The 25416-nt window shown below is 40.1% G+C and overlaps 1 protein-coding gene across 1 annotated transcript; it reads left to right on the top strand.

Moving 5' to 3' along the window:
- The first annotated feature begins 1667 nt into the window (after nt 1-1667).
- ugt8 (UDP glycosyltransferase 8) lies at nt 1668-23894 on the top strand. Its single transcript, XM_069666130.1, has 6 exons — nt 1668-1844; nt 5739-6571; nt 10443-10585; nt 20097-20173; nt 21888-22107; nt 22417-23894. The coding sequence occupies exons 2-6, from the start codon at nt 5741-5743 to the stop codon at nt 22796-22798; spliced, it is 1653 nt and encodes a 550-aa protein (XP_069522231.1). The 5' UTR covers nt 1668-1844; nt 5739-5740; the 3' UTR covers nt 22799-23894.
- Nucleotides 23895-25416: the final 1522 nt, after the last annotated feature.

Raw genomic sequence — 25416 nt, 5'->3', positions numbered from 1 at the left:
AGGGTGATTAACTATTGATACAGAGCTCGGGTGACACACCTGATATCTGAAGGGGCTGGGCAGGGAGGAGGGAGGGACAAAGAGAATAGCAGAAGAAGAGCCACAGGAAAGAGAGAGTGAAACAGAGAGAAAAAGTGTACAGGAGCAAAATGGGAAAGAGACACATGTAAACACATAAAAGGCGAGTAAGCAGGAAACTAAACTCTAAATCTAACAACCGGCTCTTTTGATTGTAGGGCTGAGTCGATGCCCGAGCCCAGCAGCCAATAGCAGAGCCGCATATTGTGATGAGTCAGGGCATAGCTGAGGAAACGGGATGCCGAGGGCTGTGCATGCATTGAAAGAGATGAACAGTGTGTGTTTGTAGATGCATACACAAACGGTTCACTGTTGGAGAAGAAATATCCATTTGTCTTTAACTACACACAGCGTGGCTCCACTCCGCGGCCCCCTCCCCCCTTCTAAATTACTTTGCAATCCCTCCAGTTTATTGGTGTGTGTGTTTACCATGTAAACAGACCTGCCTTTCTGTGTGACAGTCGGGCCTCCGTGTCAGCATAATTACAATGAACTGAACTCTTAAATTCTTCATCTCCACCCCTTTTTTTCTGCCTGATAAGCATCTGGCCCCTTTCCCACCCACCCCTGCAGGTGATCTGCAACAACAGCTTTTCCCCACATTTTAGGATAGTATCGGGTGTCCACAATCATCATCTAGTCTCATTCGAACTTGGGTGGGAATTCTGTCGTAGCACTAAACACAACGCTCACAGAGAAACATGCCTTAGCACACAAAGGTGTGGCGCAGGAGCTGTAATAACATGGCTCAGCACAACAGTTTGCAGTGAAGAGCTAGTTATATGGATGATTATAAAGATATATTGCAAAGCATTTTGGCAGATATGGCAGCCGTAAAACAAAGTGCTGAATTCCAGCCAGAACTTTATCTTCCAGCCTCAGTCATCTTTTAGAGGAATACACATGCATGAGCACACAGACACACATAAAAGGTGAGCAGGAGAAAAAAAAAAGTATGTTAGGATTACAGGTATAAGATTTTATATTTACTCCTCTAAGTTACAAGAGGATGAGGAACTACTGTGGGTACCTCTTTGTAATGAAACACTATTTATAGAGGATTTAAAGGACAACTTTTGGGTTGCCAGGTCTTAAAAAAAACCCTTATAGGTGTTCGACCACTTACTTGAAACAGAATTAATTAATTCACATCATATCTAAATGCAGACTTGAGGCATTATAAACCACCTTGTTAATTACTTTCAATAACATTTAAATATTTACCAACTCTAAAAACTACTTTAACAGACTAACAGAGGATTTTTCACAACTTGGCAACCCACAAAATGTTCCTGTTATAGCGTACACCTGATCTTTAAAACATTAGTAAATTCTTTTTTAACCATAAGCTCAGTATGTAACAACTTATTAGCGCTGAAGCTATCAATCAAACTATTTAAAAATCCAGGCTATTTATAGCCCACACGGATGAAGTCACCTGTTGCACAGCACCTGTATGAGCCGATACTCCACCCTTATTTTGCCTTCTCAACCAACCACTCTGATCAGTTTTTTTCCTCCCTCCGGCGAAGCCTTCCTTCCATCGGCACACACTGCTAGTCCCGCCTTTCACCGCCCCTGTGAGAGGGACTGCGAGTTTAATGTTCCCTCTGCACGTCTTCGATACCCGGGGACCCATTTTACTTTAGCCCTCACCACTTTTATTTTTGTGTTTTATCTCCCCGACACTTTAAATCCCATCCAAGACAATTAGGACTACTGCAGTTTCACCCCCCACCTCTCCTGAGCAACATTAAAGTGACAAGGTAAGGCCAACACAGGGTAGCTAAGGGCTTTTGGTAACAGGTGTAACGTGGACTCCTTTTTCTTCGTTTTTTCACGGTTATCATTGTAAATTGTAATGTATCATTATTGCGGTGACAGCTGGGAACCAGTCTGTGCTGTTTGGCTGTTTTCACTGAAGGCTCAGGTGCCATAGTCGAAACCTCAAGAGACGCACCTGAGTAGCAGGTTGCTGTGTTGCGTTCATGTCCTTTGAGAATTACCCTGAAAAAGATCAAAAGTTAGCATTAGCGTTTAGTCTACTCCATTCAATCGTGGATTCATTCTCGTATTAGCTACTTTATCCTCTATATTATTGATAAGGCAGTCTTATATTTTGTTAAGCCGCCGTTTAATTTTGTTGTTTACTAATTGTATAGTTTTAAGGTGTTTTAGTTGCTAGTTTTCTCATCTGTTTTATAAAAAGGACTTTATATCTCTTGCGAAAACCCGGGTGAGTTTTTGTAACCATAATAGTCGCGCTCAAACGCTCGCTTCGTTGTTTGGACAAACTCCTGATAAGCGGCGTTATAAAACACAGCCACATCGCAAAGATATGGCCTGTTATGAGTTAGGCTCTGACAGGTGTGCACTCAATTTCTTAATCAGCTTTTAGTACGTTAAAACTAGACCTCAACTCCTTAAATGCCCAGTGTACTATCCTATAGACTACGGTATCTGAATGCACCTGTTGCACCAACACAACACGATCACATGATGGTTTAAAGAAAAAAACCAACTTTGACTCTGCAGGTGAATACTGAGGGAAGTCTCTTCTTTCATAAATTCAAGTCTCTGCCTCACTTGCCAACAACAGACTGACTTGGATGTTGATAGAGATGAATGCGTCCTCGAGAGACCCTTTGTGGTGGAGCTTTAGTCTGTGTGTGTATCCTGAGGTGTGCCTTTACCCAAAGCTTAACCAAAAGACAAAAGGATAAATCCACATTTACTTAAACTGCCTGCCATAATTGTTTTGTGTACTTACGTATTAGGATTGTCAATTTTAGTTTTATAACAAATGTCATTTCATGAGGTATGACTGTGGGCTAAATATACAGTGTAAGGCTAATTTAAAGCATTTATTAATGTTTTTACTGACGTTTACATGCTTGTCTTTACATTCCTCTGTGCTTCTGTATCCGTAGTGCATTAAGTTAATTAGATAATTTGTTGATGGTGACTTGAAACCTTGCTGCGTTCTAATAGTCTATAGTTTGTTTGTTTATTTGGAACAATATCTATTAACTCTTGGGGAAAAGAGAGCTTGTCTGACCTGTTCTTCGTTGTTGATGGTTGCGGTTGTGTGTAGTTATGAGAGGAAATAGTTTTAAAGTCAGCCAAGAGCATGCAGAGAAAGATGTGACAGGTGAGGAAGGAAAGCTTATAGGTGGAACACTGCATTGTCTGCTAATGTTGCATTCAAGAAACATCGGTTTGATTGCGTTCATGTGGGTAGTTTAGTTCATAAAGGCCAATTAGGCCATCTTGGAAGGACATTTCCATAGCCTCTATGTATGAGGAGTAAACTCATCAGATTATATTCAGGCTACAATTAGGTTTTATCTATATCCAAAATAGACCTGCTGATTTAAGTAGATGAAATGATGTTCCATGTTAAAACAGCTTTTCATGTGCCTTGGCAAGGGAAAGTCAAATGTTTTGATTCCACTTTCCTTTTGTTTTCACTTAAATTCAAGATCTGAAGGCTCTTAACCTTGTCACACCTTATCTATGAAGTGCCCGGGGCTCCACCTTTCTTCTTAGATCAAAAAACGAGGGAGAAGTTTCATCATCATTAACCATATGTGTGTACACTTTGAGCTTATGTATCTTTGACATACATTTAACAGACATCCGAATGCTGCCACCAGGCCAAGCTATGTGTGTTGACATCTTAGATTTCATAAAAAATGCATGCTCCAGTTTATAATTGCATTCCTTTTCAGCATTTGCAAGAGTACAAATCTGTCCACAACTTGCGTGACCTGGAAGCCAAGTTAACAGTCTGTCAAAGCCTATTCTGTCTGTGTAATAACACTATACTCACCTGTAGTCGAGCCAGATTTGCACTTCGAGGAACACCATTTGGTTTCTTTTGCAGGAAACAATCCTGAGATAAGTTAGTCACACTCCATTTAAAAGATATGAGTTTAATGAACAGCTCGGTCTGACTTGTGTTTGACTTAATATCAGCTCTTTGACGTCAAATATACCCCCTCAGCAGGGTGCAGTGTGATAATGACCCCCCGCTGTGCAGGCTGCAGGGCTGCTCTTCCTGCTGTGCTAAATGTAGATCGTGTTAGTCTAGATGATGGTATTAGAAGGGGATAATTACTGTATAATAACCAGCTTGTTAATGGAGGAAATTCAGTCCTGTGGAAGCTGTAATTAGCTAGATTTTTAATAATACACCAACAAAGCTGAGATACGAGCACTGATTGTAATTATCGACAAAATGTGGTTTGTTTAAGTGGAAGCTAAGTGGTACTTGGTTACACACAAGTGCCAACACATACTGTTGGGCACAGTTTTTCTCTTCGGTGAGGTAGTTTTTTATATACATATATTTTTTTACTGTTAGAACTTTTGTTCCTTTTTCTCATCCACTTTCTTTGTCCTCACCCAGATCATCCTGTCATTTCTCGTCCTTCACTTCCATTAATCTAGATAATTTCCCCAGCCCCCCCTGCGCGCAGCGTAACCAGACTCCACTGTCAGTAACTTAAGTCATGACGCATCACAGTCCTCAGTAGACAGCGGCTGGTTTCTATAGTTACCGTCAACAGTCTGGGCTGAGAAGTGTTTGTAACGCTATCCTCAGGACAATGCTAAAGAAAATGGCCGCCACCTCGAGTCCTCTTCCTACCAGGTCGCAGCTGTTTGCGTGGAGAAACTTCATATTGTGGATAAACAGGTGGCTGATACAGTATATAATCCTGTAGAGATGCTGTTGGGGGATGGTCAGCACAACAATTCACACCTATGCACAGTTTTCAATTTCCTGCTCGCCTAATCCGCAGCTTTGTCTTTAGATTGTGGTGTCATATCCACACAAACACAACAACATTTAAAGTCCACAAAAGAAACACCAGATGGACTTCAGTCGCACTAAAGATCATGGTGTGTCATTTATACATTATATACATTTTCCCCCAAAGGTCAGCGCCTCCCTTAAGGTGTAACGCCCTGTGAAAGGAGACCGCGGGTTAGTCATTGCAGATTAAAAGGCCGGATAATTGATGGCGCTCCATAAAGAGGTTTCCAGTGTAGATGATTAATCCAAGAGAGAGTGTGTAGGCATATAGGGCACAGGCTACGACATGGCGGCACGATAATGGCTCTTTGTGTTTGTGTTTGTGAATAGAGCGGCCGGAGGTTTAGAATGACGTTGGTGCTACCCACACCATGTCAGTGATGGCTGCGCACTGTGAGTGTGGATGCATGAAGGGGTGGGATAGAAATACGGAGAAAGACAAGAAAAGGTTGATTAGGGGAGGTGAGGATAAAACATGTAACCGCACAGATGCTGAGAGGGTTTGTCCTCTGAGTGCTTCTCTGTGTATATGACTGATCGACACTCATGTGAGGCTGAGGTGGAGCCTGAAATTTGAGGTCAAATGTCGCAACATGTCAGCCTACAGTGTGTTTCCACCTATGAAATGTAGTTTTTTATAGTCCTGCTGCTATCAGAGGGGTACTCCGTATCGGTGGATAATCAAGTCTATGTATAGGACTCAGTATCAGGAAGAAAAACATGGTATTAGAACATCTCTTGTATTAAATGTAATATGTATTTACAACATTGTTTTTTGACGATGGTCTTGTTCTAATGTACATGTGAGGCATTAACATGGTTCCTTTATGTGTCATTTCAGCCATGCTACTACCCTCGTCACTACTCCTCCTCCTCGGCCTCCTCACCTGGAGTCCAAACGCATCATGGGCCGCTAAGGTAATCGTGGTCCCGCCTATCATGTTTGAATCCCACCTCTACATCTTCAAAACGCTGGCCACGGCACTGCACCAGGAGGGCCACGAAACCCATTTTCTTATCTCCGAGGGTCGTGAGGTGCCCCCCTCCCCTCACTACCAATTACAGCGCTACCCAGGGATCTTTAACAGCACCACAGCCGACAATTTCCTCCAGTCCAAAGTCTCGAACATCTTCTCAGGCCGCCTGACATTTCTAGAACTGTTTGACATTCTCGACCACTACTCTCAGAACTGCGATGCTGTTGTCGGTAACACGGAGGTAATGACCCGCCTCAAGGAGGCCAAGTTTGACCTGCTGCTGGTGGACCCTAATGAGATGTGTGGTTTTGTGATCGCTCATATCCTGGGTGTGCGATACGCCGTGTTCAGCACAGGCCTGTGGTACCCTGCAGAGGCCGGAGCCCCTGCCCCGCTTTCATACGTCCCAGAATTCAACTCATTGCTGACAGACCGCATGTCTCTGCTCCAGAGGATCACCAACACAGCTGTTTACCTGGTGCAGCGCTTTGGAGTCCATTATATTGCACTGCCCAAGTATGACCGGATTATGAAGAAGCATGGAGTGAAGCCTCAGGCGGCCATGGCCGACCTGGTGCAGGGCAGCCGGCTGTGGATGCTGTGCACTGACATGGCTCTGGAGTTCCCCAGACCCACACTGCCTCATGTGGTGTACATAGGAGGCATCCTTACCAAGCCCCCCAACCCACTGCCACAGGTCAGTACACACAAAGAAACAACCTTAATCTTTTCTGCTCATTGATATGAAAGATAGCCCACCATGGCCTTATATATCCAGAGACGTTAAAAGAACAGTAGTGAAATCTGCAGTGAAGTATATTGCAAAGTCTCAAATGTATATAAACTCACCACATTTCATATACCGTGTGTTGTCATATCATCCAGCACAGCTGTGGAGTCTGACTTCATCATCTTAATTTCTACATGTTAAAAAATGCATTCATTAACATGACCTCATGTGGTGCTTTCAGGGCCCACTATGAGTGTTGGAACATAACGTGACAGCCCTGTGTCCTTGATAACAAAGGTAGTGCAGAACAATGGTTAATTCAGGGTGACCAAGTTTGACTAAGACGTAATGTGTGTGCAAAACATGTGGTTTGTGTGGCAGGATGGGAAGCCATAATGTTATGCTCAACTCTGACGTGACAAATGTTTATCCTTTGTTGATTGTAAGACTAGGGAGAACATTTACATGTCTTCCACTACATTAGCAACAGTCCACATACATGAATGTTTCATTACCTTTCTCAGCATGTGTTTGTTCTGTGTGTTTGTGCACCCTCATGAATTTTAAGGCTTTTTGACACAGGGACAGTCTGTTCTTTTTCTAATTGAGCAATAAAGCTAGCAGTTTTATATGAACAAAGGTTCGTTAAATATTCCAAAGCTGTTAAGAGAAAAACATTTTTTAACTCTTACATCCTATAAAAGAGCACACAAACCCTCATTTTAGATTGACAGCCTGACTTCGCCTCCCCTCTCCTGTCCTCACAGTTCAATGTCTTTTTGGACGCTCCCTTGCTTGTACCCATTGTCTCTCTTATCACTTGTATCTCTTATTATCACGTCCTGCTACAAAGCCACCCTTCATAGATGACGCTGGGGTGAGGATGGGTTTTGGGTTGAATAGGCGCGGTAGATTTTAAGCAGAGAGGGAGGGGAGTCATGAAGAGCAGAGGCGGGTGGTGACGGGGGTTAGTCCAGCTAGCGTTCGGATGCGAGAGAGCAAGGACCGTCGGTATCTACTGCGGGGGGTTTTAGGAATGCCGTCTCGGCCAATAGGGAGCATTGTGCCGTGTTGTGTGGAAGGAGTTATAATGGAAGTGGAGGGAGAACGAGGCCATTGTTCCGGGCAGTGCTCTGGGGACACTGAGACTCTTTTATGGGGTCACTGAGGCTGCGTTGTGGGGACAGTAGAGCCCAGTGTGCCCCTGAGGTTGCTCCGTGCCAGGGCCGACCTTAGCTGCCGCAGCTGGACTACTAGCCTCCCTCCCTCTACTTGTCCTCCACTTCTTTCCCTGCAACATGGCTGCTCCCTGATCCCTTTTCACCCACTGTTATAGATACATTTTATCGTTGATTGTTGCTGTGTTGTGGCACTTTGTGTCCTGTTCCAAAAAGCAGGTCACTCTGGCAGGATATTGTTAGGTAACTTCTTTCAGTAAAACCTGAAACAGGTCTCCTGTCGGCTCCATCACTTTACTCTTTACTCTAATGTAGACATTGTCCCTAAAGAAAGTGGATTACTCAAAGTAACTGGGGCGTTGGCTGTGAATGTTTGTAAGAGTGTCTTTTATTGTCAGCAAGTGGAAACTTTCTTCTGTATTTGGCTCCTCTAGTGAGGGTTGTGTAGTTTTATGGTGTGTTGTAAATTATACTAAAATTTGCACACACCTTAGTTTCCACACTCATACAATAAAGTAGATCATACCCCTTAGCAGACCAGCGTTTATGTTTCTATTTTATTCATCAATCTATCAAAGTTTTCAGTTCAGCTTAATGTTAAATATTATATTTCTGAAACAAATTGCAACAAGCAGAAAATTGGAGATTTATTACACGGCTGTGTTAAATACTTGATTCGGATTGGTTTATTACCTTTTGGCATTCCGAGGTCTGTTATTTTACAATAACAGATCTTTGCTATGAAGAACAGACCTTTGCTCAGGATGCAGGTCTTATCACACAATCCGGATCATACTTTGATCATATCAATCTTCCAAAAGAAGTCTGGTAAATTTGACTTGAGTCTGTTTACAGAAGGGGAAAAAAAGAGACAAAATAGCGGAGAGAAAGCAATAAAGGTTAAAATACTTGAAAATATGTCAGAGAGATCTACAAAACTGACGACAGCACATGAAGTAAACATTAAACGGAACACAGTACAGGATACGGCAGTGTTTAAAGACGGTGAACAGGAAAGAAAATGTCAACAGACTCTGATGAGACAAGACGAGACAGAAAACCTCAATCAGGTGCTGCACTGATTCATGCTGCCCCGTTCACTGTGTCTCACTTCACCATCAGAAGAAATGTTTCCACTTACTGTGACTAATAACAGCTAGCTTAGCTCATTTTAAGGTGAGTAAAAACAGCTAGGTTAGCTCATTTTAATGTGAGTAAAAACAGCTAGCTTAGCTCATTTTAATGTGAGTAAAAACAGCTAGCTTAGCTCATTTTAATGTGAGTAAAAACAGCTAGCATAGCTCATTTTAATGTGAGTAAAACAGCTAGCATAGCTCATTTTAATGTGAGTAAAACAGCTAGCATAGCTCATTTTAATGTGAGTAATAACAGCTAGCTTAGCTCATTTTAATGTGAGTAAAAACAGCTAGCATAGCTCATTTTAATGTGAGTAATAACAGCTAGCTTAGCTCATTTTAATGTGAGTAATAACAGCTAGCTTAGCTCATTTTAATGTGAGTAATAACAGCTAGCTTAGCTCATTTTAATGTGAGTAAAAACAGCTAGCTTAGCTCATTTTAATGTGAGTAAAACAGCTCAGTTAGCTGATTTTAAGAAGGCTACAGAGTTAACTGTTGCTATGGACGCAGCTCTCACTGTGAGTGTGACGGTCGATTTTTGAATGGAAATATAATAATTTCCAAATCAATATTTTGTGTCAAATAATCATTTGACAAGTAAATAGCTGTGTAATAAGCGGGATAATGTATAATCAGCAGGTTATTATAGCGGAGAAATATCAACCTGCTCACTATACATTATCCCTTAAAGAATTAATGTCACAATGAACTAGAGAGTGATTTTGTTCAACAGTTAATCTAGTAGTAAAATCTTTTGGAACAGGATATTGTCAATTACAAACAGTAACTCTGTGGACTGTTAACGTTATTACATTAACATGAAAAATGCAGGCTCATCACATTCTTTCTTGCAGTTGTGAGGCATATTCGTACATTTAACAGTCTGTTAAATATATGTATGTTTATTTAACAGTTGTATGGTGGACATGTTTTGTCATTTCCTGGATTTAAATTCAAGCAGGCAAGTATTCTTACAACCTGCACCACCTGCTGGGATAGGATATTATAATATAATTGTTATGGGAGTTGTTTTTTAGCCTGGAAGTCTCTCAGCTTATCTACGTTATTAAAACTTTTTTATTTGTGCTGATTAATAAAGTTCCTCTGTAATGAGTACTTATCTTAAGTTTATCTGTAAACCCATAAATCATTCAGATTGTGTGATTATATCAAACTTCTTCTGAGTCACTGCTAGAAACATGACCTACAGAAGTCTGGCTGTAAAGCAATTAAACATAGACAACACCTTTTATAAAAGGTCTGTTTTATTGGTCTTTATCTTCAATGCATTATGAATTACCTGAGATAAGACGGAGCTCTGCTGTTCAGGTACATCATATGTCCAATTTGGGTTATTTGAATGTTTTTAATAAACACAAATTAATCTGCTGTGACAGGAGGGAATGGTGAGGTAGAAAAAGGACAGGGAAATTAGAATTAAAAAGTTGAACATACAGCCACATCACAAATCTCTTTCTGGGGCAAATAAACTCTCATTGTCTCTCTCTGATATTTCTGCAGGACTTTGAGGCATGGGTGAATGACACAGCGGAGCATGGCTTTGTGGTTGTGTCGTTTGGTGCTGGGGTCAAGTACCTTTCCCATGACATCGCTCACAAACTGGCAGGAGCCCTCGCCAGGCTGCCCCAGCGTGTCGTCTGGAGGTAAAGTTCTCTCTCCTTCAATCGTACTTTACACATCTGTCACTGTGGCAGAATTTAACAGGGCTTTCTAGTGACCTTAAAGTAACTAACTTTTCTCTTCTTTGCTCCATTGATATGAAACTTTATTAATGGTTTTAATAGACCCACTAAAGGAAACACCTTGTTCCTCTGACAATCTGTGTCGTGACACCAAAGTCCACGATCCCACCTCAAATTTTCTCCGGCGTATAATCTTAGGTCACCCAGATGATCAAACAGCATGGAGTATTGGATCCTGACCTTTAAGAGTTCTCATCTCAGGAAGAGTTATGACAGAAACTACTGGTGATGGCTTCACATTTTAATGGTGTATAGACCTTTGCCTTTTTTAATTTGCCCTATTTAATTGAGCAAAGTCACATAAGAGAAGTGATTCATCAAAACCAGTTTCTCAGCTCACACAGATTCACTTTTGAGTGAACTAGCGCACATGAATGCAGCATGAAGGTTAGCGACAGTGGTCTGTGACATTGCATGTTATTTGCTGCAACCACAGGACGGGCAAAGTAGGCTTAATCAGTTGCAGTAGTTCTGCATGTGACACTATATGAGTTTACCTTTTAAGTGTTCAGGATGAATAAATAACAAGACGTCCTTCAGAGAGTTATCTAAAATATGTGTGCCGGCCAAGTCCCAAGAGAGATTGGTGTATTTGAAATCTAATCTCCTATAATCATTGACACAGCAATGATCCATTGTTCATGACCCGAGAAGGAAAACACAAAACCTAAGAGGAGAAAAGTGGGGCTGATAGAGGAGGAAGAAAACAAAGAGACTCTGAGATCCACAGCGCTTTGTAATTCCAACTATGAACCTGTTAATCCTTAACTCTTATTTCTATAGAGTTTTTGATTGACCCACCCTAGTCACACACAGTTTTGTATAATTTCTATCCCATAACCCTTCTGACACAATTGATTTTTTCATGTAACAATCTATTCTGGTATGTCCAAATAGTGCATGTTTAACACAGACAAAGCCTTTGCCTTTGTACACACACCCCATCCTCTCACCTGACTTGAGGAATATGGTGCTGCTGGGTTAATGTTTGAACATGAAGGTCTGTGCAGAGGTTGGTGGCTGGCTCATGAGGTTTCCACTGATACAAACACATTACTTACAATGATGTCATACCTGAGAGAAAGGCCAGGTAACCTTTCATTAGGTTTGTCTGTTTAGATTCAAGCTTCCAAGCTTTTTGTGAAAATTCTTAACATTTAAATTTGTGTCAGTTTTAAAGGTAAAAATGTGTGTTTTAATTTCCATAATGGATACGGATTAGTCAACTGTTGTTGGCTCTGGCCTCTCTTTTTTATTTTAGTGAACATTTTGTAAACATTAACTTCTTTCAAGGATAATATGTTGTGCCATAAGTTTGGCAAATGAGCCTTTTAAAGTTGCTTATTGAAGAATTAAGGTTAAACTCTGGCCAGTCCATTGACTTGTCTGTGAAACCTACGTACGTCTACCCTCAACTTTTAATGGTGAGAGGTGGGGCTAATTTGCACATGCGTCAGCATTTCGTTTTGCCAGTAGGAAGCACTGGCATAATAATTTCTATCAAGTTTTTAAGCTGTACTTTTATTCTGGACTTGTGGATTGTTACTGTTTTATCTGTGTGTTTTAACATCTTAAACGCAGGGTGCTCAAATCGGGAGTTTTATCGTCCTGTTCGTGGAATCTGCCACAAGAACTCTGCTGCTAGCCTAACTCGGCTTGTTTTTAGCTTTTGGAGCTAGCAATGGCTGCGTGTGTTGACTGTAAGATGCAGTACTCACGATTAAAGGAAGATATTCAACGCCTGAAGTCGGGATGGCGAAAAACAAATCTTCACATTCATTATGACATCTATAAAGAGAAACTTCACATTTATAATTCACAACTGAGGAATGCAAGGCAATCGTTCTTCTCTGACATCATCACCAAGAACAATAATAACACACATGCCTTGTTTGCTACTGTCGACAGGCTAACAAACCCTCCCGTGTCAGTAGCACCTGAACTTCACTCAGCCAGGGCCTGCAATGAATTTGCCTCCTTCTTTACAGAAACAAATCTGAAAATCAGACAAGCAGCCAGTAACTCAGTATCAGGTTCGGGATATGTGCTGTGTTCAACTAAAAACAATTTAAACACCATGACACAATTTTATCTAATCAACAATAAAGACCTGGAAGACATTATACAACACCTAAAATCCTCCCACTGCTGCCTTGATATTATGCCTACAGATTTTTTCAAAAAGGTCTCAAAAGCCATGGCATCAGATCTGATACAGATTGTAAAAAAAATTGAATTGAAAACAGCAGTCATCAAGCCACTGTTAAAAAAGAACAACCTAGACAAGTCTCTGATGAAGAACTATAGGCCTATATCAAATGTACCATTTTTAAGTAAGATAATCGAAAAGGCTGTCTTTCAACAGTTGAACCACTTTTTGACGGTGAACAACTGCGTTAATGTCTTCCAGTCAGGCTTTTGACCACACCACAGCACTGAGACGGCTCTTGTCAAAGTGATTAATGACATCCGCTTAAACACAAACAGTAGCAGAATTTCAGTCTTTGTACTATTCGATCTTAGTGCTGCATTCGACACAGTTGAAGATATTACTCGACCGTCTGGAAAACTGGGTTGGACTTTCTGGCACAGTACTAAACTGGTTTGGTTCTTATTTAAAGGACAGGGACTACTTTGTGTCTATAGGTAACTTTACATCTGAGCAGAGAAAAGATTACATGTGGAGTTCCCCAAGGCTCCATTCTTGGGCCTCTTCCGTTTAACATCTACATGCTTCCACTGGCTCAGATTATGGAAAACAACAAAATCAGCTACCATAACTATGCAGACGACACACAGATCTACATCACAATGTCACCAAGGGACCATGGCCCCATACAAGCACTAGTTAACCCTCTGAGGCTCTAAGGACATTATTGTCCATTTTTTGCAAGTTTTTTTTGTCGTCTGGCCACCATTTTGCCTGTGTTAATGCACATGGCACAATTTTTTTGTAACAACATTTTGGAAGTATGGAATTTTGGAATTCAAATATACATTTTTCTATAGACCAATAGAACACTGTGATATGAATTTACTACCCTATTTAGACGTTATGGACAAAAATGTCCACTTAAGAAGAACTGCTATAAAAATAGTACAGATTAATATTTTTTTTCCGCTTTTTGGGTTAAATCTTTTGATCAACTTCAGTCCTGATCAAAACTATCAAATATTGAATAATTATCAGGATTTTAACCCTTTAATTGCCAGTTTGAAAACATGAAAATCATATTTCTTGTGAAATAACACACAAAAAATGAGCTATTTTCCATATAACAAATGTTGGGTGGCTGGGGCATTTTTTTTTTATCAGTCTTAAATATGTCAAGGATTAACCAAAATATTGACTTTGATGCATTATTAGTTTTTGTGTAGCATCAGATTTAAAATTTACTACCCTATTTAGACATTATGGACAAAAATGTCCACTTACAAGAACTGCTATAAAAATAGTACAGATTAATATTTTTTTTCTGCTTTTTGGGTTAAATCTTTTGATCAACTTCAGTCCTGATCAAAACTATCAAATATTGAATAATTATCAGGATTTTAACCCTTTAAATGCCAGTTTGAAAAATGAAAATCATATTTCTTGTGAAATAACACACAAAAAATGGGCTATTTTCCATATAACAAATGTTGGGTGGCTGGGGCATTTTTGTTTAATCAGTCTTGGATATGTCAAGGATTAACTAAAATATTGACTTTGATGCATTATTAGTTTTTGTGTAGCATCAGATTTAAAATTTACTACCCTATTTAAAAGTTAAGGACAAAAATGTCCCATTAACTCCCATTCAAACCACATTTTTTTTATCTCAAAGCCATTGCTGATTATAATCATGCATTCTGTAATGTTAGGGTTTCATTTTTGAGAAAAATAGTAAAATCTGTCATTTTTACTGTTCACCTCTAAAATCAGCCATTTACTCATTATAGGCCTATGCATACAATTCTTGTTATTTCTTGGTGATAAAACCTATGTAAAATACTGCAGTAATACTATTTCCACTTTTTTTCCACGTTTCCACTGAAATAATTTTTAAATCAGCATCAGATCTTTCAATTCTTTTTTTTTTTTTTTTAAGATTATTTTTTGGCCTTTGGCTTTATTTATAGGACAGTTGAAGATAGACAGGAAATGTTGGGAGTAGAGAGTGGGGGATGACATGCACCAAATGATCGGCAGACCGGGAGTCGAGCCTGCGATCAGTGCGACGAGGACTGCAGCCTCTGTACATGGGGCGCCTGCTATACCAACTGAGCTAAACAGCGCCCCAGATCTTTCAATTCTTATTTATTTTACATATTTGAACATTCAAATTGAACATTCAAAACAGAACAATATGTTACAAAAAATAATATATATATAAAACAATTTATAGAACAAAAAGTGTGTGTGTGTGTGTGTGTGTGTGTGTGTGTGCGCGTGTGCGTGTGTGTGTGTGTGTGTGTGTGTGTGTGTGTGTGTGTGTGTGTGTGTGTGTGTGTGTGTGTGTGTGTGCGTGTGCGCGTGTGTGTGGAGGCAAGATTAGTCCTCCCAGCAGAACTTGCAGCATGAGACTGTGTGCTCTTTGCACACAAAGTTGTCACACCTGATGCAACAGGTGTAGATTTTTTTTTTTTTTCCTGTGCAAATTGAGCACAGCCCCCTCTTTTTGGAGCTGCTGGAGCTGCTGGAGCTGCTGACGGTGCACACACACACACTTTTTGTTCTATAAATTGTTCTAAAAGTTAAAATGTACATAGTTTGTTTACATAATTTGCACATCCATCTTTTTTCTGCACACACGCACACACACAGTTTATTTTCATCATTTGTACATCCATTTTATTTTTTGTAACATATTGTTCTGTTTTGAATGTTCAATTTGAATGTTCAAATATGTAAAATAAATAAGAATTGAAAGATCTGATGCTGATTTAAAAATTATTTCAGTGGAAACGTGGAAAAAAAGCGGAAATAGTATTACTGCAGTATTTTACATAGGTTTTATCACCAAGAAATAACAAGAATTGTATGCATAGGCCTATAATGAGTAAATGGCTGATTTTAGAGGTGAACAGTAAAAATGACAGATTTTACTATTTTTCTCAAAAATGAAACCCTAACATTACAGAATGCATGATTATAATCAGTAATGGCTTTGAGATAAAAAAATGTGGTTTGAATGGGAGTTAATGGGACATTTTTGTCCTTAACTTTTAAATAGGGTTGTAAATTTTAAATCTGATGCTACACAAAAACTAATAATGCATCAAAGTCAATATTTTAGTTAATCCTTGACATATCCAAGACTGATTAAACAAAAATGCCCCAGCCACCCAACATTTGTTATATGGAAAATAGCCCATTTTTTGTGTGTTATTTCACAAGAAATATGATTTTCATTTTTCAAACTGGCATTTAAAGGGTTAAAATCCTGATAATTATTCAATATTTGATAGTTTTGATCAGGACTGAAGTTGATCAAAAGATTTAACCCAAAAAGCAGAAAAAAAATATTAATCTGTACTATTTTTATAGCAGTTCTTGTAAGTGGACATTTTTGTCCATAATGTCTAAATAGGGTAGTAAATTTTAAATCTGATGCTACACAAAAACTAATAATGCATCAAAGTCAATATTTTGGTTAATCCTTGACATATCCAAGACTGATAAAAAAAAAATGCCCCAGCCACCCAACATTTGTTATATGGAAAATAGCTCATTTTTTTGCTTTTTTTCATAAATAATAACAGTGATATCGAGTAATCAAACAGGCATTTAAAGGGTTAAAAACTTCTCAAAATTATTGAATGTTTAGTTTTGAGAAGGACTGAAGTTGTTTGAGAGATTTATGCAGAAAAAAGTAGAAAAATATATTAATCTGTATTTTTTATGTAGTTTTATGGGAGGTGGACATTTTTGTCCTTAACAACCAATTAGGATGGGAATTAAGACGAAGTCGGATGGTTAAATGCATTGAACAAATCAATGAGTGGATGTGCCACAATTTTCTTCAGTTGAACAAAGACAAAATTGAGGTAGTTGTTTTTGGAGCTAAGGTGGAGCGATTAAAAGTCAGTGCACAGCTTCAGTCATTTGTGTTGAAAACCACTGACCAAACCAGAAATCTGGGTGTAGTCTTGGACTCAGACCTGAATTTTCAAAGCCACATTAAAACAATTACAAAGTCGGCTTACTATCACCTCAAGAATATATCCAGGATTAAAGGACTTATGTCTCAGCAGGATCTAGAAAAACTGGTCCATGCATTTATCTTCAGTCGACTTGATTACTGTAACAGTGTCTTTACAGGTCTCCCTAAAAAATCAAACTGCAGCTGATTCAGAACGCTGCTGCTCGAGTCCTCACTAAGACCAAGAAAGTAGATCACATCACTCCAGTTCTGAGGTCTTTACACTGGCTCCCTGTCTGTCAGAGGATAGACTTCAAAATACTACTGCTGGTTTACAAAGCGCTGAATGGCCAAGGCCCAAAATACATTTGTGACCTACAGACACAGTACGAACCATCCAGACCACTCAGGTCTTCAGGGACAGGTCTGCTTTCTGTCCCCAGAGTCAGAACCAAACATGGAGCAGCAACAGTTTTTATGCTCTGTATATCTGGAACAAACTCCCAGAAACATGCAGGTCTGCTGAAACACTCACTTCTTTTAAATCAACCCTGAAGACTCACCTGTTCACAGCTGCTTTTTATTAAACTAGTTTGTGCTTTGATTGTTTTGTGATCTGCTGATTTTGTGCTTGCTTCTTTTTGTGATTATTTGCTGGTTTTGATTTGCTTGTTTTATGATGTGCTTGTTTTGCTTGGTTGTCAAAGCACTTCGTAAACTTTTGTTTTTAAAGGTGGTATATAAATAAAGTTATTATTATTATTATTACTCTAGACACAGCACAGGACACATAACCAACTTGTTTAACCCTGCTCCTGACATGCAACAGCAGGCTGCTACGGGTGGTGAACGTTCACAGCTTTTTACAACAAGCTAGAACGAAAAGCAGACACACACTTTAACTTCTGTGTTAATAAAGGCAAGGCGTGTCAAAATGTTGGTATGATGCTTTACAACAGGGCTCATATTCCACACCTGCTTGACTTTTCTCCCTCCTAGCTTTCTGATGATAGCTTTATATCCCAGTTAATGTAAAAGACTCACAAGCTTAGAGTAAATCTGTTTTACTACGTGCAACCTTTCATCCTCTGCTGTTGACTGATATCCTCACACGTCTCAGACTTCCATGATCCCTCTGCAGACATTTTTTTGAGGTCAAAGTGGTTTGTCTATTAATCCTGGATGTACACCCACCTTTTATAGGGACTTATCAGACAGTGTTGCTTCACATGTAGGTTTACAGGTGATAAGAGCCTCATGTAAGACTTTGTATGTGATATTCGATTGTAATCTGACTTTCTGTGACCGTTCCAAACTCAGAGCATGAAAAAGGAAGAGGGCCGATAAGAGGGACAGGGACCGAGCCAAATGAATCGTGTCATTGATAATTGGCTGCATGAATGTAGGCTTTGATTGGCAGGACAGTGAATTGGTGCTTTGTTGAGGACAGAAAGAGAGATGAAAGAGTCTGAGTTAGGGAGGGAAGGAGACAGAGATGGACGGATGGGGGTTGTAATGCAGCATGCATATGTATTGTGTGTTGCATTTCTTGGAAAATGCTTCCGCACACACTTACAACACACACCGACACGCACACACACAATACTGTACACATTTACCATGACCCGTAGAAGACAAGGGTTAAAACCTAAATGTCTGCATGAACAAGAGAAGCCCTTCATCTTTTTGTGCAGGGATAAAGAGATCTACATTGAGTTTCCCTCTGCTGAACTCTGCATCATGTAAATGTTCGACTGAATAGATTCACTAAGCTTCTGTATACTGTATCTTTTGTCCACACAGTGCATGTTCGGCCCTCATTTTATTTTTTACTTGTAGTATTTTAAAACTAAAGTACCGTTATTACTAGATTACGCACATACACAAATACACTGATAGCGATTGGAGGTCTTTAAAAAAAATGAAATATCATTAATTGCAGTATCGTCATTAAGTACTCATTATAAGAATATCAAAGGGGGAAAAAAAACAAATAGAGTCCACCAGAGCAAAAGATAAGAGACTAAAATACACCCTGTTAGCCCAACAGTTCCTAGCATGTTTTATTAGCAACACATTAGCCTCAGACAGTAGCTAGCTTGGTTAGCAGGAAACTGCTGACAAGAAACATCAATTTACAGCAAAAGTTTTCACTTTTTGGGGAAAATACTAATTCAGTTTAAAGTAACTTTCCAAAGTCTTGTGGTGACCATAACGTTTCCAGGCTACAAAAAGAGACCCCTGAAAGTAATGGAGCTTGCCTCTGAAATAGTCCAGCACTCAATTCTCTCCTTCCTGTACCTGTGCCATGCTAATTTTGCACTAGTGTTTCGGTGAACAAATGAAATATAACATTTGTCGTTTGTTACTTCAACTTCAAAGGTGCTGAAAGTTGTAGGTTTTGTTATCTTGGGACAGTCAGGAAAGCTTAGCTAATCTGCTGCTAGCTTTAGCTTCATATTTACTTTATGGTTCAAATCTCAGTAAGGTTACGCTAACAGTAGTCACCTCAGGGTAAACATCTTGTGGTCGATTGAGAGGAAGTGTTGTGAAATCAGCAAACTTCCAGTTGTACTGAGTAGTTGACACAAAGTGGCCTTAGCCATCTGACCTTTGTGTCACTTTTTCTCTGCTTCAACTTACACAGACCTTATTTTAAAGACATAGTGTTGGGTGCCAGCTCAATGAAGTACAATTAGCCTAGCGGAACCAATGCCAACAACCTTAAATAAGTTGTTTCTATGAAAGTGTGTTAAAGTGAGATATGGAGCTTATTGTTTAATCATATAGTTCCAAAGTGTCAACAAATTAACAGTCTCAAATCAGTTACAATAAAAAGGTACGAACAATTCTTCTCCAAAAGGTTATTCAGGCAGTAAATCAAAAAAGCTGCTCGTCAAAGATCTGACAAAAGACTTGCTGTAACGTGTCAGTTAAGCTTCAACTGTTATTGAATCTTATCCTTAAAGGTCGCCAGTTGCAAGAAATGTTCACCTGAAACCAAGCAGAACAAAAGAAAACAAATTCAATACAACTCATATTGTTAGTCTGTGCTGTATGAAACAATATCTGTATCAAAGCCAAGTGGTATTTGAACACTCCCTAGATCAGTGGTGGTGCCACATGACTAGCTGATCTGACTCGATATGAGTGAAATGAAATATGACTGTTTACGATGTTCACTTGATGTTCACACTCTGTGGTGCAGCATTACCTGCTAAAAAGTTACAAAGACACATTGTCTCAGCTGCTTCCTTTCTTCATTATTTTCCTGTTTCCTTTCTTAGATTCTCCGGAGTTCCGCCCAGTAACCTTGGCAACAACACCAAGCTTGTTGACTGGATGCCTCAGAATGACTTATTAGGTGAGTCCATTGTCGAGACACCACATTATGTTTTCTTCAACTTGTAGTTCTTTTGAAGTGACATTTTCTTACAGAAGTTATTGTAGGACATTTTGCAGACTAAGTGTTGTGTGTTGAGGTACTCACATACCTGCTTGTTAACCTCGGTGATGTGTGGAATGACACTGTGTAAGCAACTTTGCTGATTTTATGAATGAGGAATGTACAACTACATTCATGTTGACAGCTAGCATTGTATTCTGTAATTATGTAATAGCACCGTTGTTAGCCAAGGCTGCAAATACTGGAGCATTATTTCTGTCTGGCATTTTAAAGTGACAGCACACCAAAAACTATAAGCCTTATCCTTCTGCTGTCTCAGACCACTCCACCGTTGTGCTTTTGTTGGCATCGATAGTAATGGATTTCATAAATAAGCATCTTCATTTACTTTTACCCTCTTAATTTTTGGGCGAGTTTTAACTGATTTATATGTATTGAGGAGAAAGGAACAGTTTATAGTGCTTGTATTGGTTCCTTTAGATCTGTCTTTTGCCGCATTGAAAATGTATCTTTTTTTTTAACATCCTTAAAGGGGTTAATGTAAGATTTTACATATATTTATCAATCAAATATATTTTTTTATTGCCAATGTGTGAAGGGATAGTTGACGAACTGATGAATTGAGACCTTCACCAACTTCCTCCAATGGCCCTAACAACCTGTGGGCTGATTTTTATGTCAAGCACTTGGGCTGGTTTTTCTGCGAAACAAGAGGATGTGACGTGTCTGCGCATTCGCGAGTACCTCTGCCAAGAGCTCATTCTCCGCCCCTACAACACGAGACAATGCAAGCTGTGAAATAGAGCTGGATGACGACCGGCACCCACAACAACACCAACGCAAACTACACAAAATAATAAAAAAATTTAAAAGTTTGATCTAGTGAAGCCCGTCCGGCCAAACAGGAATGTGATCGATGTCAGGGGGAAAACCAGAGTCAACATCGACAGGGCATGCAAATCATGGAGACCTTTGATTGCGTTAGGGATCAAAACAAACCCCCAACTTATTGTTGTCATAGAAACAAAACCCGCATGCAGGTGCAGCGTTCTCTAACCGGGTGCACTGTTTTTTCTCTCACAGCACAAGAGCTTGTGATGATTTGCTGGTTCGCCAGCGTAATTTGCCGCTTGGTTACGAAGAACAATGCCAGAGTCATGCAGTGTATTTATCACAGACTGTATAAATAAGGGTATTTATGTAAGAGCTAGTTGGCTAACCTTAGCATGCTCGCTAACGTTATGACAGTGTTGTCAGTCTAGCTTGGCAAACAACTTCGCCACCTAACATGATATGAACTTCGGTATTATGACAAACAGTGCTGATTTTGAGCAACATGATACTGGTCAATGAACACGGCTCGGCAGTGAAAACTAAACAGAGCCGATGAGTTCCGAGATTGAGCATGCTCAGTTTCGTGTGTCCTTGGCAAAATCCCTAGATGCTCGTTCATGCGTGCGAGTGTCCGCCCGAGCGTGTAGAAGACGGTTGACCGCAGTTCCCTCAACGGTCGACTGTGTCGCTAGGGATGAGGATTTTCTGAAAGTTACATATAGGACCTTTAACATGGAGAAAGTAAATAATCAAAAAATCGAAATGTACCCCTTCTTGTGCATGAGAGAAATAAAACCTAACCTGCAAATTTACATCCCTCATCCCTCCTGTCATCCAGGCCACGCCAACACGAGGGCCTTCCTGAGCCACGGTGGCCTTAACAGCATCTATGAGGCCATGTATCATGGGGTGCCGGTGGTCGGTGTGCCCCTGTTCGGTGACCACTATGACACCATGACTCGTGTGGCAGCCAAAGGTATGGGTATCATGCTGCACTGGAAGTACATGAGCGAGGAAGACCTGTACACAGCCCTGACCAGCATCATCAAAGACAGCAGGTAGGAGTTACACACAGTTACACACAAATGCTTTGTTATATTGGTGTTATTGTTACCAGCTCCACCTGGTGACCATATAAGGAATCATGACTCTGTGACTTTATGGAACGCAAAAAAATAGTCCCTTCAGCTCTTTCTTGAATTCTGTAATTGACCAATCAGATTTGAGCTTTCAACACAGATGTGTAATATAAATCTTTATTGGTCTTTCACACATGGTAGGACTCTAATGTGCCCTGTTGTAGTCTTAACTGTAGCTTCCTTGCCTCCTTATATCCTTGTTTCATCGCTCTATCTCTCCTCATTTAGGTATCGTCAGCAAGCCCATATACTCTCCAATATTCACAAAGACCAGCCAGGCCACCCAGTGACCAGAGCCGTCTACTGGATAAGCTACATCCTCCGTCACCAAGGTGCCAACCACCTGCGCTCCGCCGTATACGACGTCTCCCCCTACCAGTACTTCCTGGTGGATGTGTTGCTCGCTGTAGCGGCTGCCTTAGCTCTGATCATCTTTGCCCTGCGACGGTTGGCGCGGCTGCTGAGGGGGAACGTCGAGGTGCAGGGCCGAGGCGGCGGCGTTAGCAGGGATGATGGTAACACTGCTAATGGACATTGTCACAGCGAGAGCATGGTGAACGGGAAACACAAACGCAACGGCTCCTTGAAAAATGAAAAGAAGATAAATTAATGTTGGAACGGCCAAGAGGGACGAGGAGGAAGCTGCCCCGAGGACTCAGCGCTAGGATTGTTTAAGTGGGTTTTATAAAAGCTTTGAGAGAAAGCTGTTCTTAGGTCTGCGTCGAGAGGCAGTAGGGTGACAGAGCAAGGCAATGGGTGCTCAAAATCTGTGTGTGTATGTGTGTGTTTGATGTATGTGTATGAGTGCACTGAGGCGAATTTAACGAAAGCTCCTAACAGCAGCAGCTACAGCAAGACGACACCAAAATGGAGTGGGGATGAAACAGGGGAAAGACACAGTGGAGGACATTGCTTCTTCATGTGTGTCTTCCCTTCCTGCGTGTTCTCTGTCTTCCTCAACCACTGGAAGGACGACGAAGAGGGGAAATCCTGAGCGCCAACCCCTCATCCTCAGAACAGAACAAGAAAACAAACAGATAACTTTTGAATTATTTAGGATTTTAATGTTTTTAACTGCAGATCTGCTTGAAAAAAAAAACGTCTGGTAAACTGTAAATAGAGGACAAATCTATTTATTACTGTACAAAAGCGTTTTAATGATGGACCTTTTAACCTTAATCTTATTTTTAATTTATTTCTTTAGTGTGCTAGCATGATGGTAGATGTGCACTCCATCCACTTAGCTAACTTTGTGTGCTTCATATTGATGAAAAGCAGTCATTGTAAGCCTGCACCTTTTCTTTTCTGCTGTGGCGTTATCCTTGGTATTCTTGGTAGCTTTATTTTGAAATTCATTCTTACCTTTTCACATGGTAGTGCCAACCCGTGACTACATGTGTCAGATTGTGTTGGCAGATAATAGCGCCACTGAAATCTGATTGGCTCGTCAGCGTGAAAACGGTGATTGTGTTATTATTATAACAATAACTACCAAGGATACCGCGGTTGCGCCGAGGCGGAACAGAGATGTGCTCGGGCCGCTCCAGTCAGGTGATCAGGGATGAGTCAGAGCATTATTGATTCATGATTACTCGCTTTGCTGGTCCCATATCTTAATTCTGCATCCCTCTTTTATTTATTTATTCATGAGGAAGGATTCACCACTTGATTGCCATTTTTAGTTCTTACTTCTTACATCATTCCTCTGTGCTTCAATTCATTTTTAACATACTGTAAGAATGTGAGGTTTAGATGTTCCTGTACGAACTAGGCTGACAATGTAATCATATTAACTTTGAGTTCTGTGTATGTGGGCTTTTTAAAGGCTGTGGATGAAGTATGCTTGAATAGACCTGTACAGCTTTAGACTGAATGGGTGAATGAAACTATGAAGGTCCATGTAAAACCATCCACTGGCTTTTTTTTTGCTATTCTGTGAAGTCATGATGCCCATGCAAAGGATTCTAAAGTTATAAGATTCATCAGTATGAAGCTTTTTTTTTTATTATTATGACTCCGTTATTTTACTCTTGTTTCTCAGCCACTATGTCTTTTACTGCTCAATGCAAATAAGGGGACAGTGTTAAACAGGGGGAAAAAGTGACTTAGTTCCTACACCAAAGGCAAACCTGACCACTTCTACATTGAATTTTAATGTGTCAAAGTGACACTGATCCCTGCAGTGAAATTCTCTTTTCTTGAACCCCCGTAAAGGAGATCAAAGTGCAGGGCGAGCTGGAAGAGTATCTCTGGAGTGTGTGGGGATTTGGTATCTTAGTTCCTGTTCCTCAAACCACCAGGCCACACATACTGTCCATCATCTGCTCTTTAACGTTGCAAAGTGCAACCACAATAACATCCCAGCAAAGAACTGCTCACACATGGACAATATAGCAATGTAAATGTAAAGAAATACTATTACATAACCTGTCAAAGCTATTGAGGACCTAACATCCGACAGACATGCTTGCAGTATGTTTACACATCCTGTACGATACTTAAGAAAAGCTTCCTTTCTCTGTGAGCTACAATCACACCCGCAGAGTCCGACTCAGCCCTGCTGAAAACACAGACTGTTATACTTGAATCATCATTATCACCTGTAACAACTTCAGCTGTTGTAAAAAAAAAAATAAAAATAAAAAAGGTGGGCGGGCCTGCAGGTGCTGAGCAAGCTATGAACAGAGTCAGGAAGGAAAGAAAATATTTTTCAAGATGTCTTTTTCCGTTATTATTTAAGTATTAATGTTAGTTAAAAGCCCATCCTGTACGTCTCTCGTATGTGTCCGTACTTACTTTGAAGTCTGACACGTCTCTGCTCCTGTCATGTTTGTATTTCATCAGCTTGAAGACGTTCTTTGTTCCGCCGTCAATAGTGCACTTGCTCGTTCCATTAGTCCACCTCTTTCTCTCGCTCTTGACTTCCTGGTGTTTTCCGCATGTCTTTGTATTCTTGTCTTGTTCCTTCTTGTCCACCCCCTTAATATTAGTGTCTCCATTTAACTTGCTTTTCTAAAACGAAAGCGTTCATTTTACTTTGATTTTAAAATGACATAAAGTCCTCAATTTCCCTGTCATGTGTGTCCATGTTGTAAATAGAACGATGTAAACAAAATACTAATGCTGAATAAAAATGACATATTTTGTTTGCAGAGATGATTGCAACTCTTTTCTCAAATTGGATCGTCTTTATGTTTGAGGTTTAAAGAAGACAGATGAAAAAGGTTA

Source organism: Semicossyphus pulcher, unplaced genomic scaffold (assembly GCF_022749685.1).
Source record: "Semicossyphus pulcher isolate SPU_LCO1_2020_fin unplaced genomic scaffold, fSemPul1.0.p SCAF_17, whole genome shotgun sequence".
Lineage (NCBI taxonomy): Eukaryota > Metazoa > Chordata > Actinopteri > Labriformes > Labridae > Semicossyphus > Semicossyphus pulcher.
The sequence above is the reverse complement of the archived record's forward strand: the minus strand, read 5'-3'. Positions and strand labels throughout refer to the sequence as shown.

What these genes read in the sequence shown, in the direction of transcription:
- ugt8 (XM_069666130.1), top strand. Translation starts at nt 5,741, where the DNA reads ATGCTACTACCCTCGTCACTACTCCTCCTCCTCGGCCTCCTCACCTGG. An exon ending in GCCTCAGAATGACTTATTAG is followed by an intron (nt 20,174 to 21,887) that starts GTGAGTCCATTG and finishes CCTGTCATCCAG; the next exon opens with GCCACGCCAACACGAGGGCC. An exon ending in AGCATCATCAAAGACAGCAG is followed by an intron (nt 22,108 to 22,416) that starts GTAGGAGTTACA and finishes CTCCTCATTTAG; the next exon opens with GTATCGTCAGCAAGCCCATA.